The sequence below is a fragment of the Suillus subaureus genome, assembly GCF_016647635.1.
Source record: "Suillus subaureus strain MN1 chromosome Unknown BJ212scaffold_22, whole genome shotgun sequence".
In the NCBI taxonomy this organism is placed as follows: Eukaryota; Fungi; Basidiomycota; class Agaricomycetes; order Boletales; family Suillaceae; genus Suillus; species Suillus subaureus.
Window position 1 is genome coordinate 306,140 of NW_024538578.1, and position 19,905 is coordinate 326,044.

The following is a 19,905-nucleotide window of genomic DNA, read 5'->3' on the forward strand; positions in this document are numbered from 1 at the left end:
GAGACAGGTAAGCACTGCCCTCATGATACCCTCATCAATGATGTACATACTGATATGCTCAAAACAGCAAATACAAACCTGGTTCAATTATAGGTCCCAATGAAGTGGCCATTCAGCTGTGAACTCAATGACTAAAGTCATCCAGAAAACATTAACCAACAAAGCAAAAGGAACTTGGGTTCATACCCCTGCCGAGATCTTTTCGACCATTGCCTATAAGGAGGAAGTAAAAGAGCAGGTTCAAGATGCCATTAAGTCTGGCAAGCTTGTGACTAAACAGGAAAAATTGTCAGCTATTTGAAAACTTACATGCGAAGCATACAAAGCTGCACTGCCAGAAGTCCAAGCTTTGTGTGAGGAGAAGGTCCAAGAAGAGCACAAAGCAAAAGTCACACTTAATGTGCAAAATGAAAAATCTGAAAAATCTGCACCTACCAATAAACAGTATGCAACATAAGTTTCAGCTTTTGCCTGTACACCAATTTCCCATTGCTTATACATTATTACCAGCGCTCTCCAGGAGTGTACTGCTCCCATTGTGCAGTTCTTGCAAGTCATCAAGGACATGTCAGGGTGGGAATGGACTGTTATTGGTGCTGGGCCTGACCCTCATCTTGGTGGCCAACTAAATGTGATGAGGTGCGTCTCATATTTGCTTGCTCATTTTCAGAATGCTCAAGACTTCTTAGTTACCATACAGGAGTGAATGGAGATGGACACAATTGGAAACAAGCCACCCCAAAATTCATTGAGAAGCATCTCAATCCATACTTGGAATTTGTTGGAACACTGTTTCATGAGTAACGTTTCCGTTTGATGCACACATACTCATTGGATTCAATAGCTGAGCATGTCAGAAAGTCTCGTGCCATGGATGTCATCACCCCACTCACAAACAGTCTATCACCCATGACTTCACTTGCAAACAGTCTACCACCCACGATTTCATCTCCCTTGGGTGAAGGATCTGGGTCACTGGAGGGTGCATCATCAACTGTGACTCCAGCATCACATGGAACTGCCCTGCATGCCCCCCTCACACTCTCAGACACCCTGCAAGGTGTTGACTTGTCTCAGATGCAGACACTCTCGGACACCCTGTGAGGTGTCAATTTGTTTCAGATGCAGACACTCTCAGACACCCTGTGAGGTGTCGAGTCATCTCAGATGCAGGGACTTCTGCCTTTCAGCAACTTCCTTGGCCTTACCTTTGACAATGAAATGTCCAGTGACTTCGGCACTGACATCTCCATGTCCCTCAATCCATATGATGCCAGCTTCACCAGCACATCAGCATCTAATTACAATTTCACTCTACCTGCCCACTCCTTGTCATCCAGTGAACATACACTGGCATCCACTATGGGAGACACAAGCGCTGGCCTTACCTTTGACAATCAAATACCCGCTGGCTTTACCACTGACACCACCATGTCTTTGGATCCCTATGATGCCAGTGTACCCAGCACCCTGGCATTTAACTTCGATTTCATTTTACCTGCCCACTCCTTATCATCTGGCGCAACCACCCCAGCATCCACTATGGGAGACTCATTGCCTGATCTTACCTTATCATCCAGTCCAATGCCATCATCTAGTCCAATTCCAGAAACTCCCATTACCTCATGGAGGAAACAGATGTACAGTACATCCACATCTGCCCTCATAACGCCCCCTCGCCTTTGCTTCCGCAATACATCTGCTATTGTCACCCCATTACCGTCTTTTGCTCCCTTTCCAGTATCAATGGAAAAGTATAACTTCAGTTCCTCTACATACCCACCTGATCCTCCAGTGGTTCCAGCTGCTGGAACAGCTCAGGTTTTGGTGCCACCAGTAGTATCCTCTGCTAGTGGTTCTGGCTGTGCCAGGGACTTGGATTATGCTCTTACACCCTCCACTGTTGAGGTCACCCAGGTTTCAGAACAGCTGGTGCTCCTCCATTCTGATGTTGGTAGTGCATCGGGCTCTGCTGTACAAGCCGATGACATAGTTGTTCCTGCTGTTAGGAAGACAAAGCACATTGAAGGTTCAACAACTCTGCTAGGCTGCAGAGCTAAAGAAAGAAAGATGGCCTCTATCTCTGGGGTGAGAGGAAGGCTACTGACTCTCTAGATGTTGGTTGAAGTGCGCCGAGCGATGTGTTCAACCCTTAAGGGAAGCAAAGAAAGCAAGATCCACTGGGTGATGCCAGATCAACTCTGGTGAAGTGTGCTGAAAGTGCATGTGCAGGAATGTTGAGCATGTAAGAGTGCGAAGCATGGGAATAAGGCGCATGCAGTGCGCGAATGTGTAAAAGACTGGTGAAAGGCGTTGTGCAAACACAACAATGGCTAGACACTTGTTAATGTGCCTAACCAAAAATATTGTTGTAGGTCGATGCTCTGCCTAGCTGTTACACTTGCAAGCAAGAATGTTTGACCCTAAAGGGAATTGCTACTGAGAATGGCTGATGATAATAAAGACCCGAAAGTGCGCAGAGCACAGGAACAAGTGTGCGGGTATGTAGAGCGTGGGAATGTGGAAGTGCGGTCGATGAGCGGTCGATGAGTGGTCGATGCGGAAGTGCAAGATGCTAGGGTAGGGAAGTCTTAAGGAATGGTGCGGGTAACAAGTGAGGGCAAGGGTATTGATTGCATGGGTAAAGAAAGTCAAGGTAAGGTGTCCAGGTATAAGGTAACCAATAGGGGCTAAAAAGCGCGCACTAATGGTGACTGCTCCTAAGTAAAACCTAAGGGAAGGAAATACTGTAGAAGGGAAGTAAATACGAAGTAGTCACCCTAGGCACTTTATACTAGCTAAACCCTCTTGGAAATGGAAGGGACAGGACAGACAGGCAGTAGGAATATGTAAAGACATGTAATAAGGCTGCAACACTTGTTACAACATACAAGGCAAGGCAAAATATGTACCAATGAGGTAGGATGGACAATGGACTGATGCGGGACATCTGTAAGGTAGTCTGAAGGCACAGGAAATCGACCGCAGTTATGTGCGCAGTGCAGGAGTGAATGCACAGGTCCGCAGAGCGCGGGAATACGCATCCAGAGCAGGTTGAGTGCAGGAAAAGCGGTCGATGGTTTTGTAGCTTTCCATCACCTATATCAAAAGATGGCCATTGCAAGCCTAGCAGGAATATGATCGTCACAGCGTGAAGGCATGAACTAAGACTGCTGAGTGATGACTGGTGATAATAGACTGAGCTGAGGACTAGGGCAATGACTCTGATAGATGCTAACTCATGATGGATTCTAACTGCTAGATGACTACTGGATGGTGGTTGCTATATTCTGTGGTGGTGTATGAAAACTTCCTAGGCAACAGGTAAGCTGTGCCTAGGCGCACTCCCAGGGCTCGGAAGCGAACAGGGAGCGCTCTAAGTATGTAAATGATGTAAATAAAGGGTCCATGATGAAATAAGATATGGTATGATGCTAAATATGAGAATAAATGAAAAGGGACGCACCAGGGGACTGGTTGGACGATGGATGGATGCTTCCAGATGCTGTGCGACATAAGGCGACCAAGCGCGTGCTAAGCGCGTGCGCGGGAATGTGTTGTGTAGTGTGGGAATGTGTTGTGCCTCTGGCACATTTTGTGGGAAAGTCATGGAGGGTGAGTTGTACACTGTACCAATCGTCGTGAGTCGTAATATGGGCAATATATGCCTGGAGGAATCTCATTCCCTACAACATGCGCCAGCAGACGACACGTTTGGCACAGGCTGATAGCATAGGTGGCCATTCTCAAAAGAGGTTTGTGATTTTGGGTGTTTATTATTTGCAAGCGCAAACACTAACTCAATTTCTAGGAGGAGAAAGGCTATGTGATACTACACTACATTTTACAGTGGCTCAAAAAAGTGTCCAAATGTTTATGCATTTTCAAGTAATTAGATAATAGCACTAGAGGAGCAGAGAATAAGGATATTATCCTTTGAAGCAGAGGAGATAGGCTGTATGATGATTATGTTAAAGTTCATGATGTTATGTGGGTTCATATATATAAATAATATTAAAATAAGACCAAATATTGATTATTGTACCACTTCTATTAAGAATAATATCTGTGAATGGTTGGATTTTGTGATTTGGATATAAAGTCAAAAAAGTGTCCAAATGAGTCATGTGATTAGAATTACCATATCTTGCCTATATGTGGTCTAGTTCCCACGATATATATCTCAGATTATAGCTATGATGTCAAGCCTTTAGACATGTCTATATGCCTTTATATTGTACTCAGGTGCTGGCTTGCTATTATCTAATTACTTGAAAATGCATAAACATTTGGACACTTTTTTGAGCCACTGTATGTTCCATCGATGTTTACGTGTCTTGTGTTGTTGACATATTGAGAATATGAGCATATTTCTTGTTGAGACTTCGCATTTTGTGAGATGAAAGGCAGATTTTCAAGGCAGATAAGACATAAGCATGAAATTTTGCATGATCAGGCACAAGAGCAACCAGTCTTATTAATATTTTCAAGGCAGACAGGACATAGCATGAATATTTGCATATCTAGGCACAAGAGCAGCCAGTCTTAACACTCAGGCAATACTGATACCTAGAGATGAATTGAAATTCCACTGATGCGCAGAGATCAACGAGGACTAGACCATCAAAGGTATCAAAGGTACAGCAAATGTAAAATCTCGATCTCCTGCCAATTCGGGGTGCAGGGAACCAGGGGATATAAGGCATGTCCCGCCAAGAGTGTACAAGAAGGGGGATGGGCTAAATTAGGCTAAGAACTACCAATTCGGGGTGCAGGGAACCAGAGGATATAAGGTGTGTCCCACCAAGGGTGTACAAGAAGGGGGATGGGCTAAATTAGGCTAAGAACTGCACAAAATGGGTACCTGAATTGAGAAATGGTGTGGCGGATCATCACTGGCAGCATTATGCATGGTGGGGATCCATTATGCATAACAGCTCACCCATCAAGGACTAGAGACCACCATGCATAACCATGCAGTTTCTTACCAGACATGGTTATGCATAATTTGGACAGTATAGCCTGGCACCTTGTTGCCCTCCATCAGGATGATCCAAAGCATCGCACAGCTTGGACCCTCTGTACTATCTACCATACCTCTATGCTTTTTGTGTTCTCTTGCAGACTCTTTGTTGTTTATTCTCAGTTCTCCTCCTGCAAGACCTCATCATGCCAGTGACTCCATGTGCAGGGACCCATGCAGCTCAACTCACATCCTCTGGACTGGGTATGCACTTTTCCAGTCCACAGAAACTCAGAGACAAATGAAAAACTCAGGTGATAGTTGAAGTGCTGGGTCAGAAGGTCAAACAGCGCCAGTTACTTGCCAAGATGGCCAGTCTAATGGCAGGCTCAACTCAGTCTCACAATACCTCATCTGTTCAAGATGGGCACACAGAAACTGTAGCCCTCAAGCCAGACACTGAGTCCACTGATGCTTGGGAAGATGTGTTTCATGATGATGATGTACTTCTGGTCACTGAATCTGCCAATAACTGTTCTCTGTATTCACAATCCACACTGAGCCATCACATGCAACCCAATCTTATGTCCACTCATTTGTATGACAGCTGGAAATCCCTTATTCCCACTCTTGTCACAGTACAGCTTGACTACACTGCATGGACACTAGGAGCACCTCTTCAAAGGATACACACGCTGGCCTTATCTTTGTGCTGCTCACATACATGTGCACAAAAACACACATCCATTGTTTGTCTTTTTTTTGGACTGTAAGTACTCACGTATATAGCATGTTTAATTGAATAATCCAAATTGCTGTCAGATTTTGTTTCCATTGAGGTCTTGAGCTGTAGATGTGCTACCCAAGCTCAAGTCCTCATTTTTCATGGCTTATTCCCAATGGCTCCCTCACAGCCTCACATGGCAGTGTCTGTTGAGTTACTCACCTTTTATTGAACCCTTTTCGAACACTCTTGTGATGCTGTCAATGTGCTTGCCTCTGCACTACACACCCACTATGTACGATGAGGATTCTGCATCACGAACTCAAAGGTAAGGATCCTGTCTAAACTGCATATCAACTACTCATCTTAATGTTGTAGGGCGTCGTTATCCAAGAGCCCTTCCGATGAAGCCTTGGTCAAGCTATTCAATGGTTTGACCTTCTACAAGTAGAAGTCAAACATTGGCTTGAAGATGCTCTATCAGCATGTTGGGATCATGTAGAGGCTGAACACCGGGAGTCTTGGAACACTTTAACCTCCGAGGCCACTGCACCAGAACCACTCATTCCTCGCGAGCATTGTGCCTCTGGCCTTATACAATGATGTCCTGCATGCTTTGGGGGGGTAGCATTTGGTCGGGACCTGAATGAAGGAGGTGATGTACATGTTGCAACTGATGGAAACTTCCATCACCAGCATTGACAATCAGCTGGTGATTCACCACACTTCTACAACACCTCGTATTTTCTTTCAAAAGTGCAAGTTGACAGAGCCCCTTCAGTGACAAACTCCATATTATATGGGTCACCCGACCTACATAATATCCCATATAAGACAGGCCAGTGGACTATGGGCCAATGTTATGTATATATCCTTGATGTTGACGGGTGGGCCAGGAGGGATATTATTTCCAATGGGGATGGGTGGGCCCATCTATGCCGATGTTATAAATATCCTTGACGATGGCGGATGGGCCGGAAGGAATATTATTATAGGATAGACATATATTATAGACAGCTGGGCTGAAGAGAGATGTATGGTAGATATTATTATATAGATGGGTGGGCCAATGGGGTGGGGAAATATGTATTATATATATACGAGTGGGCCAACATAGGGTATATTAGATAGACAGGTGGGCTGATGGAGGGGGATGTCATATAAATGGGTGGGCCAATGGAGGGGGATGTCATATAAACAGGGGGGCCCAGATACATATCATTTAGACATATGGGCCGAGGTATTGGTATACTATATGGACATATGAGCAATGCTGTTGCACTAGTTTTGATCCAAGTCATCAACGACATTCAGACTCAGATCCTGTCAATGTCAATCAAAGTCAACACAGCAAGTACTGAGTCCCAAAACCTGAACATTGAACCCTGAACATCAAAACCCAAAACCCAAAACTTCAAAACACCAACATCAAAACTCAAAACTCAAAACTCAAAACTCAAACATTTTTATGACTGTCAAGTTTCCAGTCTTGAATCACTGAGTCCCAAATACTGAACGCCAACACCCGAAGTTGTGTCAGTACTCGGACTTCAGGACTTGGTGATTCAATACTCAAAAGTCATACCAATATCTGAATTTTGAGTTTCAAGTTTCAAGTTTCAAGTTTCGAGACTTGAATCACTGAGTCCCGAGTCCTGAACATCGAAACCCAACACCCGAAACTGGAAAGTCATACCAATATCTGAATTTCGAGTGTCAAATTTCAAGACTTGAATCACCAAGTCCTGAAACCTGACACCCAAAACTCGAAAGTTGTCACAATGTATGAGTTTCAAGTTTTGAGTCTCAAATCACCAAGTCCTGACTCCCAAAACCCAAACATTGAACCCCTTATATCGAACCCCGAAACCTGAAACTCGTCAAAATGTATGAGTTTTGAGTTTTGAGTTTACAAATCAACACTCAAGCCTCAAAACTCATACATTTTGATGAGTTTCGAGTTTTGGGGTTCAATATAAGGGGTTTGATGTTCGGGTTTTGGGACTCGGGACTTGGTGATTTGAGACTCAAAACTTGAAACTCATACATTGTGACAACTGTCAGGTTTTGAGTTTCAATGTTTGTTTCTAACTTTCAGGTTTCAGTACTCGGTTCTTGAGACTCAGTGATTGAATAAATGGACTGGCAGAGGTAACATTCATTGAAAAACTTGTATATATGTCTATCACTATGCAATTATGTAGCCATGTCAACCTCCTCAGAAGATGCTTCAACCTTCACCTCAACATCCATGTCATTGGAAGAATCATATTCTGGGACCAGGTTGCCTGGATCACCTGGGTCCACAATTTCACTGGATGTATCTGGAACCTCTGGTTGAACAACCTGGTTGTACTCAAACAGGAGGCCCTCAATGGCAGAGGCATCCTCAAATTTCGGGGGTGTGGGCATCATCTCTCCAATCGAGAGATCAATGAGAGGAGGGAGTGCAGATGCAGATGGTGACATGGACAGGGGGACAGATTGATCAAGCAACAAGGATGTTGCATTGGGTGGAGGTTTGGGAATTGGGAATGTGGGACTTCATGGAGGCATTGCAGGGTATCAATCTTACCATCCTGCTCTGCCACATGAGCCTCGAGAATGGCGATGTGAGCTGTGCCATCCCAAATTGCAATTGCCATGGCATGGAGATCCGGCATGGGCAGGTCAAGTGCTACAAGGGAAAATTAAGGTCAGACAGTAATGAAATAAAACTCAGGTGACTTAAAAGCTGGTGCAGGTGTGGGTGCCTTGACGGCAGTGATGGTCTTGCTGCAACCACACATCTGGGTCTTGGGGGTTGTCACAGCCACGACACCCAGAGTTCTGGACTTGCCACGAGACTGACTGTGAGTCTGGGCCTTGTATTGGGAGGTGGGGGGAGCTTTGGAGGGAGCCTTGGAGGGTGTCCTGGACCTTGTGTTCTGGGTGGTAGAGGACCCATGAACACATTTCAGCAGGGTACCCATAGTCACTGGGATGCACTTGACCTTCTTTGTTGTGCAGCGGACGCACAACATACACAGATTCCCGGTCCTCTTGTCCAACTGAGTTGCACAGTCCCACTTTAGCTTGGTGCAAACCTGGCATGGGTTGTTCTGTGGGTTGTGTTAGTGAATGGACACTTGTCAAATAAATCAAAGTACTCACTGGTCTGGGAATGAGAATATCACCTCCATTGATGACTGGGGGTGCCTCCACTGGGCTTTCGGGAGTTGGCTGGGAGGGCTCAATGACTGCTGGGTGACTGCCAGCAATCACCTGGTACATTGTTAGCATACACCCGAGTCCCAGACACATAAATGTGACTTACTGTAGCAGGGCCAAAGGGCTTTTTGGTTGGAACCTGGGGTGATCTAGGCGAATTGAAGAGCCAGGGAAGGACAATGTCTAGCACTCCACCCAAAAATGGCTACAAGAAAATGTGAGCCAAGTCAAAGACTAACCAGACGACATACCTGAATACTCATGTCTTCCTCATCTTCCAAGTCCACTAGGGGCTTGGATGTCACCCAGCGAGAGGACTTTGCACACTTGCAAGTCTTCCTCACAGACTTCAGTGGTTGGGAGGGGGGTCCCAAAATCATGGGAGACTTCCTCTTCTGACTCCCTTCCACCTCAGGCTCCAGGTCAGCATTGACAGCCTTACCTTTCCCCTTGTCCTGGAACTCAGTGCTGGTGCTGGTGGAGGGACCAGTGACATTGCTGGTGCAGATGGGTGGGGAGGGAAGGTCCACTGGAATTGGACCTGTGGAGGGAGGAGCAGCAACTGGGAGATCAAAGGTATGGTCACCTAAGGCCTCCCAGGTGAGGAGCTTGGGGTGCCAGACATGCTGCAAGAGATGGGGATTGTCGTACCCAATGTTGTGCCAGTTGCGCCAGACCTGGGGAGTCATGCCCTGGACACACAATAGCTCCTTGGAGCATGAAAGCACAATGCCAAACAGGGGTCCAGTCTGATAGTCCTTGATCACTTGAGCCTGCCTAGATGTTAGAGAGAAAAAAAGAAGAAAAAAAGAAAGCTACATACCACAAGTGAACTGACCTGTGTTGTCAGAGAAAAGTGGCTGTTACCTGGGGGAATCTGCCGGGCACTGCTGATGATGGCCATGATCTGGGCAGTGGATGCCTTGAGACTGGTCAAAGAGTTGTCAACTGGAGTGGACATGATGATTAAGTTGAGAGATTTAAAGATCTTGAAATCGGGTTGAAATCTGTTATCACAACAATGAAGTTTCAAAGGAAACAACACATTTGATGGATGATTGATAAAATCATTGATTGTTTGTCTTTGTTTGGTCCTGGTTCAACTTCTGGCAGTCACTGGTTTTGTGTTGAACTTCGAAGTTTTTTCAATTATCAGTCAACAAATCAGTAAGTTCCCCACACAACATGAGTCCACAGTCTGTTACAGTGCCCCACTCTTTTTCTTATCATCACTGCTGACTCCTATATGGCTGTACTTCTAATGCTTCCATTTCACTGTGCTATTTCCCCATGGTCTCCCTTATCTCTGACTCATACTTGTTTTCCCATGAACCTTCCTTTCCTAGTGGTAGTTACCCTTCGCCCAGCTTGGTCTGTGCACAATTCCCTTACATATATAAAGCCTTAGTTACTGCTTGTATTTTCTCTAACTTGAATCTACTCAGTTCTCTCTGATACTTGAACTCTAGCTCCTTGGGAAGGAGGCTAGCCATCTGTCCCATTTGAACTCTAGATCCTGTGGGAGTCTAGACGATTGCTCCTGAAGGAGGCATTGACTCAATAAGGCTTAGTCCTTGATCAACCCTGATCTTGATCTCTTTATTGGAATGATGCTCTATCCGAGTTTGTAACAAAAGATTCAAGTTTCCTTTGAACCCCTCCATCTGTAGGGCTTTACCTTTTGAAACCATGAAACTGATTGATTGCCAAAGTGGCACCTTCCAAGAAAAGCAAGAAGGCTTTCTCTGAACGATCCAGGATCCCATACAGTCCCTATCCACCCAACTCTCCTAGATGAACCTCTTTGTCATGAGGATCTTTGACACTCCCTGCACTCCTGTTCTCCCTACTATTGCTGTCCCAGGCCTTCATCCATTACACACCACACTATCGTTTCTCATTTTGAAACAAGTGCACCAGCACCTGTAGAAGACAGAGATGAAGAAATCCCTGATGCTCCGCCCATTGAACCAGTAGCACCACCTAGATTCCTAACCCCTGAACCAGACAGACACAGACTCTGACACTGACGACGACATGCCTAAACCAATTGAAAGAAAGATCTGCACCCCACCTGACTTTGATGGAAACCAAGATGGAACCTCTAGGTTCCTCCGCCTCATCACACTTTATCTAGATACAAACAACAAAATCTATGATACCAACACTAGAAAGATTGCCTTTTCCCTTTCTTTCATGAAAGAAGGCACAGCCACAGCATGGATGGAAGACTTCATTAAACATGCCCAGCAGCTTGACCCCACATCCACTCATGGAGAAAAGAATGGATATGGAACCTGGGATAAATTTGTCTCCCAGTTTGAAGAAACCTTTAACCCAATCAACTCAGCCAGTACTGCGCTTCATAAGCTCCATGCCCTTAAACAAGGCAATGACTTAAGCAAGTACATAGCCACTTTCCGACAGCTCTGCAACTAAGCTGAGATCTATAGCTTCAATGCTCAGAAAGATTACTTCCTCCAAGGCCTTAAACAGCCACTCATCACTGAAACTCTGCAACTCTGGAGAGATCCCTGACACCCTTGACGGAATAGTCAAGAAGGTGATATCCATCAAGAACTCCTATCAGCTTCTCCTTGCCCATCGACCCCAGAATAACAACAAGAACACATGATTCAATGATCGCCTGATCCACCCCACACTTCACCCCCAGGAACAACAATCCTGATGCCATGGACGTTGATCATCTCTCTGAGAATGATAAAAGAGAGTACATGAAGCAAGGAAAATGCTTTTCCTGCTGGAAAGGTTGGTCACAGATCTAACAATCAAGAATTCCACCCCCAAAACAGAGATGCCAGAAAGAATAACTATAAAGGAAAGCAAACAGTAAGGTATACAGCGCCTAAAGAAGAAGACACCAGCAAGATCGAAGACCTCGATGATGATGAAGATCTCAGTGCCCGAAGAATGGATTTTTGAACCAGGAGCCTACCACAATGTTAGCCACTCCTTGTATCGATGTATGTATCGCACACAATGTAGGAAAAACTAAAGAATTAAGGGTCCCTGGCGACTGTCTTTTCCTCCATACACCCCGATAAATCATTGCAAACCACCTGCTGTTGTCGACTGTGGCGCAGCTGCCACATTCATCCATTGGATGTTTGTAAGAAAACATAGAATCAAGATGCATTGTTTTGAAACCCCTTTCCCTATTCGACCCGCTGATGGAAAGATCTCCAAGGACCCCATCACCCATTATTGCCATCTCGCAATCAAGATCGATGACCAACTCATGATCAGAAAATTTAATGTCATGAACATGAGCAACAATGATATGATCCTCCTTGGGAAGCCTTGGCTTTCTGCCATGAACCCTGATATCAACTGGGCTAAAGATACCCTTTGACTTCCTTCTACCCCCAGATCACTTCAACTAGAAGAGGTATTCAAGAAGAAATGGGGCTTCACTCCTGCACCCCGCAGAAAAGTCACAATCAAAGAAGAAGAAGACCTGGAGCAATTTAAGCCTGCCTATGCTCCACTCCCCATAAATGGGAAAAGAACTCTTGAATGACAAAAAGAAAAAAAGAAAGAAGAAGAACCACTTCCACCTCTTTGGCCAGATCCTGACGAAGATCCACTACCCCAATATGACACCAAAGATGATGTCTGGGATGACATTCCCACTGAACCAACTTTCCTTCGAAAGGTCAATAACCCTGTCACTTATCCCATCAACAATGATGAAGTATTGATTGAATATGCCAAAGACGGCTCTTCTATTACCCTTTTCAAAAACCTCTCCTTTGACACACCCCTCACACATGATGGCACATCTGCCTCTGAGATCCGATGAGCTGCAGCTCTATCCCCTTTAAGAAACTCAGATGTATACGTCATCGAGGACGACCCAAAACTCGTCAACAAGCAACTCCACACAACATCTCAACCCTCTGACTGTGATGGAATGAACGTTACTTGCAGATAACAAGGGATGCTTCAAATGCAGGAAGTTCTACATGTCACACAGATCAAGAGAGTGTCTGAACGGCGCACCGGAGGCCTCATCCTACAAGACAATTACCAAAGTGGATGCAATTGCAGCCTGAACCAAGAATGAAAAGTTGAACAGGTCTGCACTTGTGGCTGCCATTGCACCTGTGATGGCTGTGATGCCGATGTCTGTCTTGGAGGAATTGTCTGACTCGGATGATGACACATGTGTAGCCCCTTTTGAAACCACCCATATCATGTGGCCCTGTCTGTTGACAGGACCCTCCTCCCCTTCTTTTGAGCGCATAGACACATTGATTGACCATGGTTCGCATTTAGTTCTGAATAATGAGGACATTGTGAACAAATTGAGTCTACGAAGGCACAAACTGCATTCTGAGATCCAAGCAAACTCAGCCTTTCTTGCACTGTCTATTTCTCTTTTGACATTCTCCGATTATGTTCTTTTGTCTCCTTCTTCACTGAATCACGATTGGAGCTCTCATACTATACACACAATTGTAGCGCCTAATCTCATTGTACCCCTCCTCTTGGGGGGACCTTCCTTATCGCACAATTGCCTCCTCATAGATCACAAACTTCGCACTTGCATCAGCAAACCTTCTGGTTATGACCTTCTGAACCCACCTGTTGTTACATGACATACACATGTACCCTTGCCTTCAACTTGAGACATATCATGACTACACAAAAATGTAATTCATGAGCTGAAGGGTGTATTAATGGAATGCCTCAATAAGTCTGCAGAACACATGACATTGATCATGATCAATGTCATAGCAATGCTACGTCAATGTATTGAAACTCTCGCATTTGTCAAGAAGAACAAGGACCAGCTGAACTGACTAGACACTGAAATGTGAAAGAAATATGAAGACTGATTCCCAAACGACATACCACATATTGACCATCTGCTGACAGACATATTACACTGAATCTGACTGAAAGATCCCGAAAAGATCATACAATGTCGACACTACAATATGCCGAGAAAATATAGGGAAGTGTGGAAACAGCTCCTTGACAAGCACGTCACAGCAGGACACCTATGCCCATCTTCAAGCCCATATGTATCACCAGCCTTTCTCATACTGAAGAAGGATCCTACAGCATTACCAAGATGGGTGAACGATTATCATGCCCTGAATGCTAACACTGTTCCAGATAATCACCCCCTGCCTCATATAGATGAAATACTGTGTGATTGCACAAAAGGAAAAATATTTGGTAAAATAGATATGACTAACTTGTTCTTTCAAACCAGAATACACCCTGACAATATCAAATACATGGCAATCGACACTCCAAAGGGACTCCACAAATGGACTGTGATGCCTCAGGGAGGAAGAAACGCTCCTGCAATGCATCAACGACATATGTTCATGGCATTATGACCATTAATCGGCAAAATATGTCACGCTTATCTGGACAACATCATAATCTGGTCACAAAATGTCACCAAACACATCAAGAACGTTCAACTGGTACTCAACGCCCTAAGAAAAGCTTGTCTATTCTGCTCACCTAAGAAAATGTTGCTTTTCTGCAATGAGATCAACTTCTTAGGCCACCACATCTCCATAGCAGGCATTGAAGCTGACACGTCAAAAGTAAAATGCATCTTGGACTGGCCTACACCCAAATTGTTGACGGATGTATGCACATATTTGGGACTGGTACAATACCTTGAACAATTTTTACCTAAGCTAGTGGACCACATGAGAATACTGACACTGCTGACCACAAAAGCAGCCGATGCAGAATGGCCCGGATGGATGATGACACACCAAGAGGCATTTGATGCCATCAAACATCTCATGACAAGTTGAGACTGTCTGACAACCATCAACCATGACAATATTGGCAAGAACAGGATATTCGTCACCTGCGATGCAAGTGATTGGAGGACGGGAGGAATGCTAAGTTTTGGCCCAACACCAGAGACGGCATGCCCTGTAGCCATCGACTCTATGCAACTTCACAACGCACAACTGAACTACCCAGTCCATGAGAAGGAACTTTTATCAATTGTATGCGCACTCAAAAAGTGGCATGTGGAACTGCTAGGTACACCATTTACTGTATACACTGATCACAGGACATTAGAAAATTTCATGACCCAATGGGAACTATCACACTGACAAGCACATTGGCAGGAATTCTTTGCTCAATACGACTTCAAGATACAATACATCCCAGGAGAAGACAATGTCATAGCCAACGCCCTATCTCGCCTACCACCCAAAGCTGATAACAAACCATCATACATCAAACAGATGAGGAACATGCCCCAAAAGACAGGTAAAAATACAAGCCCGATTGCGCTGATCCTCTCTATCACTCCAGACATGTCACTGTTAAACAATATCAAGGAAGGCTACACCAAAGACCCGTGGTGTGTCAGGCTCTCATAGTTGACAGACTCAATGCCAGGACTACAAAAACGCGATGAACTGCTATACAGTGGCTCAAAAAAGTGTCTCAATGTTTGTGACTTTTCATGTAATTGCTTCATTATGAGCCAGGGTGTGAGAATATAACTAAGCCATAGGGAGGTGTGGGAAAGCTCTGCTTCTAAGCATTATGTTTGATTCCTATAGTGTGGGAAGATCATGTCATCAGGTGAAGATATGGTCAATTTAATTTGGTGACTCATTGAGATACTTTTTTGACTTTTGTTTTGACCAATGCAATCTCTATAATTCTACTACTTGGTGTTTCCTCCTGTTGCTCTAATTAGTTCTACCACTCTTCTATGCATACTATCTATCAATTTGAGGTATTCCTTATCAACAATCTTGCCCCACTCTGCTGCAACTCTCTCCAACAGCTGAAATAGTGTTATGCTCGGCGTTCGTAAGAACGACTAGATGGAAACAAATGATCTAAAGCGTACACCTATGTATGAGTCGTGCGAGTTAAGCAGTATATTGCAGGCCCTGATCTGCGTAGGTCAAGTTAAAGAGTACAAGCATAAGAGATAGAGTATATATAAAGAGATTAAAGCGGAGCTTTAATAAATGAATCGGAGATGAAAAGTAAATAGCGAATCAGAGAAGAGAAATAAGAATCGTACGATAGAATGTAATGGAATGTCTGAGAATGATTAGTTAATCGTGAATAAGTGAAGAGGTGAAAGGAAAAAGAATAGAACTGTAACATTACCCCTGTTGTAAGGGTAGTAGGCACCGACTACTATCAAAGAAGATGATGCGATCATTTATAATTAGTAAGAAGTTCGGAAGCGTTACCTAGTTTGGCTTCCTTCATCCATTCGTTCTCGGAACTCGGGAATCCCTTCCATTTTATATAATACTGTCTTTGAGACGAAGATCCGCGGTGTCCGATGACCGCTTCAACTTCGTGTTCTTCTTCACCATCGACCAAGTCAGGGGGAGGCGGAATATAATTAGGGCCGTGGGTATCGTTCTCTTTATAAGGAGAAAGGAGTGCAGTGTGGAATACTGGGTGAATGCGCCATTGCACGGGTAGGGTGAGTCGATAAGTTATGGGGGATAGTACATCAATGATAGTGAATGGTCCCTCGCATTTAGGGGCGAGTTTCCGATTAGGGTATCCCAGATGGAGGTTCTTGGCTTCAAGCCAGACTTTATCGCCTTTAGAGAATGGTACAAATTTAGACGTGATTCGTTGACACATGGTATTTTGTGCAAGTTCATGAGCGGCTAGCGCTTCATTGCGTGCTTTATTAAGTAAAGAGAGTCGTTGTTCAATATTAGGGATGTTGGAATTTGGATGGAAATCAGGGAGATGACGTGGGTGATAACCCATCATGAGGTAGAAAGGAGAGGTACCACGTGCGGAGTGATGGCGTGAATTATGGACGAATTCAGCTAATGGCAACATGGGCGCCCAACTGGTTTGGTCATTGGCGCAGAAGATCTGGAGATAGACTTCGAGTTCTTGGTTTACTCATTCGGTCTCTCCATCACTCTGAGGATGGAATGCGGTGGAGAGGGAGTTCTTATATCTGAGGAGTTTTCTGAGTTCGACCTGGAATCGGGAAGCAAACTGAGGTCCGTGGTCAGAGATAACTTTATCGTAAAGTCCATATCTAGAGAAAACTTTAGAAAAGAAAATGTTCACAACACCTTCAGCATCAATCGTTTTGAGACAAGGAGTAAAGATTACCCCCTTCGAAAGTCCGTGGTCAACCACGACCATGATGCTATCAAAGCCATCAGAGAGGGGGAGGTCAGTAATCAAATCCACTGAGCAATGAGCGAAGGGTCGGTTGGAAATGGGAGCAGGAATAGGAGAGAGTGGCAGTGTAGAAGGGTGTGTGTTTATTTTATTCTGTTGGCAGATGCAACAGCCTTCTACAAAGTTCTTGATGAATGTGGCTAGACCTGGCCACCAATAGTCGCAGGAGAGGAGTTCCTGGGTTTTGAATTGTCCAGGGTGTCCGGCAGTAGGGGAATCGTGGTGGAGGGAAGTGAGTTCTCGTCGGAGATCTCCGGGGGGTACATAGGTAAGTCCTTTAAAAGAAAGAATTCCGTCGCTCAATTTCCAATCAGAAAGAGCAGAATGGAGAGGAGGGGGAATCGAAGGGTCCATAAGCACTTGAAGCGCTGTGTGTACTACAGGGTCAATAGAAGAGGAAATACGTAATCTGTCCGTAAAGGAAGTGTCAATGACGTTAATAAACATCGAATCAGGTAAGAGTTGGATACTAATATTGTCCTTTTTGTCACTATCGACTGGAAGGTGATCTGTTCTATGGGAAAGTAAATCGGGAATAATGAGTTCTTTTCCAGGTATGTGCTGGATTTGGAGTTCGAACTGGAAAGGAAAGTCTGCCATCTTGCTTGGTGTCGGTTGAGATCTTGTATGTCCCTAAAATAAGTAAGGTTCTTATGGTCAGTTTGAATGGTTACTGGAAATGGAGATCCAAGAAGATAATGTCTCCATGCTTTCAAAGCATGGATGATGGCGAGTAATTCTCGATCATAGATCTGATAATTACATTCAGCGGGATTAAAGGATTGGGATAAGAATGAACACGGGAGCCAGTCTCCATTATCGTTCTTCTGGAGGAGTACTGCACCGGTAGCGTATAGAGAGGCGTCAGTGGCAATTGCCAATGGAGAGTTCTTGTCGGGTATTTGAAGGATAGGGGAGGATGTAAAGATACACTTCAGCTTATTGAAAGCTTCCTCACGTTCATAAGTCCAAGAGAATTCTTTGTCTTTCTTGGTTAGGTCGATCAATGGTCTAGCGATGGAAGAGTAATCAGCAATAAACCGTTGGTAAAAGTTAGCAAATCCGAGGAATGATCGGACTTCCTTCACTTTCATGGGAGTCTTCCATTCAGATATACCCTTTAGTTTGACGGGGTCCATGGCGATAGAACCAGGTTTAATGATCATACCGAGATATTCGATATCAGTTACATTGAAGGCGCACTTCTCGGGTTTCAGGTGGAGGAGGTTGTTGTGGAGTCGTTGGAATACTTTGTGAGTTCGGATACAATGGGTTTCTTCGTCCCTAGAGAAAATGAGTATATCGTCCATGTATATAATAATCCACCCTTCTTGAATCATGTCTCTGAACAGGTTGTTCATCATGGACTGAAAGGTGGCAGGTGAGTTACACATTCCAAAGAACATGACCGTGGGTTCAAAAAGTCCTCTGGAAGTGGCGAATGCTGCCTTCCATTGATCAGTTTTCCTCATACATACGTTATTATATCCCCATCGAATGTCCATTTTGGTGAATATCTTGGCGTCCTTCAGCTTATCTATAAGATCAGAGATTAGCAGTAAAGGGTAGTTATTCTTAACCATGTGTTCGTTCAAGTAGCAATAATCCTGGCAAGGTTGGAGGGAACCGTCTTTCTTCCCGACGAAGAAGAATGGTGATGATTGAGGGGATTCGGAAGGAACGATGGTTCCTTTGGCTAGATGTTTGTCAATAAATTCGTTCATGGCCTTCTCTTCTTTGGCATTAAGCAGATAAATCTTGCATTTCTGCGGTTTGAATGATTCCTTGAGGTCGATCTTGTGGTTGTATTTCTGTTCTGGGGGTAGAGTACCATTAGCTACATCACCAAATATGTCCTTATATTGTCTGAATTCCTCGGGTACAAGTTCTTCGAAGGTTTTCTTTGGTTTGGCAGCATCCTGGGCGAGAGTCTGTGAAATGTTGTCAGTTTTTCGGATATAAGTATAAAAGTCGTCATCGTCATTAATGGGATCTAGAAGGTGTGGGATAGTTTCGTTAGCAGGGTCCCATTCCAGTTTGAGTTCTTCTAGAGCGTCATAAAAGACGTCTTTGTCTTCTTCTACTTCTGTGATAAATGCTTTTTTCAGGGTATGCTCCCTTAGGTGGACTTCTTGATTAGTCCAGTTGATATCCGGGTTTTCTTTCTTTAGCCAAGTCATTCCCAGGATAGCGTCTTCTCCTCCTAGAGAGGTTACAAAGAATCACTTCCTCATAGGGATATCTTTGATTAAAAAGGAAAGTTCACAGTACCGTGTGATTCTTCTGGCTTTGTTTAACATGCCATCTACATTATGCACAGGTATCAGGGTTTCTAATTTGTGCATGTGAATGTTTTCTTTGAGGATGAACTTCTCGTCGATAAATTCGCCTTCTGTGCCGCAATCAATTAAAGCAGCGGCTACGGTGGTTTTTTCAGTTTTCTTTGATCTGATGGTTAATGGCAAATGAATAGAATTAGTATCGCCAACAGATTGTACTACTAGTCCGATTCTGGGAGTTTCTGACACCATGGCAGGCTCCCCTAAGCAAAATCCTCCTCATTGCTACTTTCTTCTTTCTTAACCGGCTTCTTACCGGTTTTCTTCATCTGGCATGCTTTAAACGCCTTCCACTCTTGGAATTCCCTGTAATCATCGTCAGATGATTCCTTGATTACCTTTCTAGTATTGGTCGTAACCGTGGGATGGTTAGGGCAGTCTGTGGCTAAGCCTTTCTTGCCACACTTGAAGCAGAGGCCACCCTTGTGCCTACACTCCCATTCTTGAGGAGTGAGATACGTTTT

General features: G+C 44.4%; 4 protein-coding genes across 4 annotated transcripts; 3 read left to right on the forward strand and 1 right to left on the reverse strand.

Moving 5' to 3' along the window:
* Positions 1-127: 127 nt before the first annotated feature.
* BJ212DRAFT_1482273 (uncharacterized protein) lies at positions 128-1,104 on the forward strand (the record flags this gene model as incomplete). Its single annotated transcript, XM_041340389.1, has 4 exons — positions 128-288; positions 511-639; positions 690-800; positions 858-1,104. The coding sequence occupies 4 exons, from the start codon at positions 128-130 to the stop codon at positions 1,102-1,104; spliced, it is 648 nt and encodes a 215-aa protein (XP_041191560.1).
* Positions 1,105-1,251: 147 nt separating this feature from the next.
* BJ212DRAFT_1482274 (uncharacterized protein) lies at positions 1,252-2,115 on the forward strand (the record flags this gene model as incomplete). The annotated part of the gene is made up of 1 exon (XM_041340390.1): positions 1,252-2,115. One exon carries the CDS (start codon positions 1,252-1,254, stop codon positions 2,113-2,115), a length of 864 nt encoding a protein of 287 aa, XP_041191561.1.
* Positions 2,116-5,526: 3,411 nt separating this feature from the next.
* Positions 5,527-5,727, forward strand: BJ212DRAFT_1202334 (uncharacterized protein; the record flags this gene model as incomplete). Its single annotated transcript, XM_041329093.1, has 1 exon — positions 5,527-5,727. A coding segment is annotated over one exon (201 nt), but the record flags the coding sequence as incomplete, so codon positions are not given.
* A 2,156-nt stretch (positions 5,728-7,883) lies between these two features.
* Positions 7,884-9,858, reverse strand: BJ212DRAFT_1482276 (uncharacterized protein; the record flags this gene model as incomplete). Its single annotated transcript, XM_041340391.1, has 6 exons — positions 7,884-8,229; positions 8,539-8,788; positions 8,837-8,951; positions 9,004-9,102; positions 9,149-9,670; positions 9,721-9,858. The coding sequence occupies 6 exons, from the start codon at positions 9,856-9,858 to the stop codon at positions 7,884-7,886; spliced, it is 1,470 nt and encodes a 489-aa protein (XP_041191563.1).
* Positions 9,859-19,905: the final 10,047 nt, after the last annotated feature.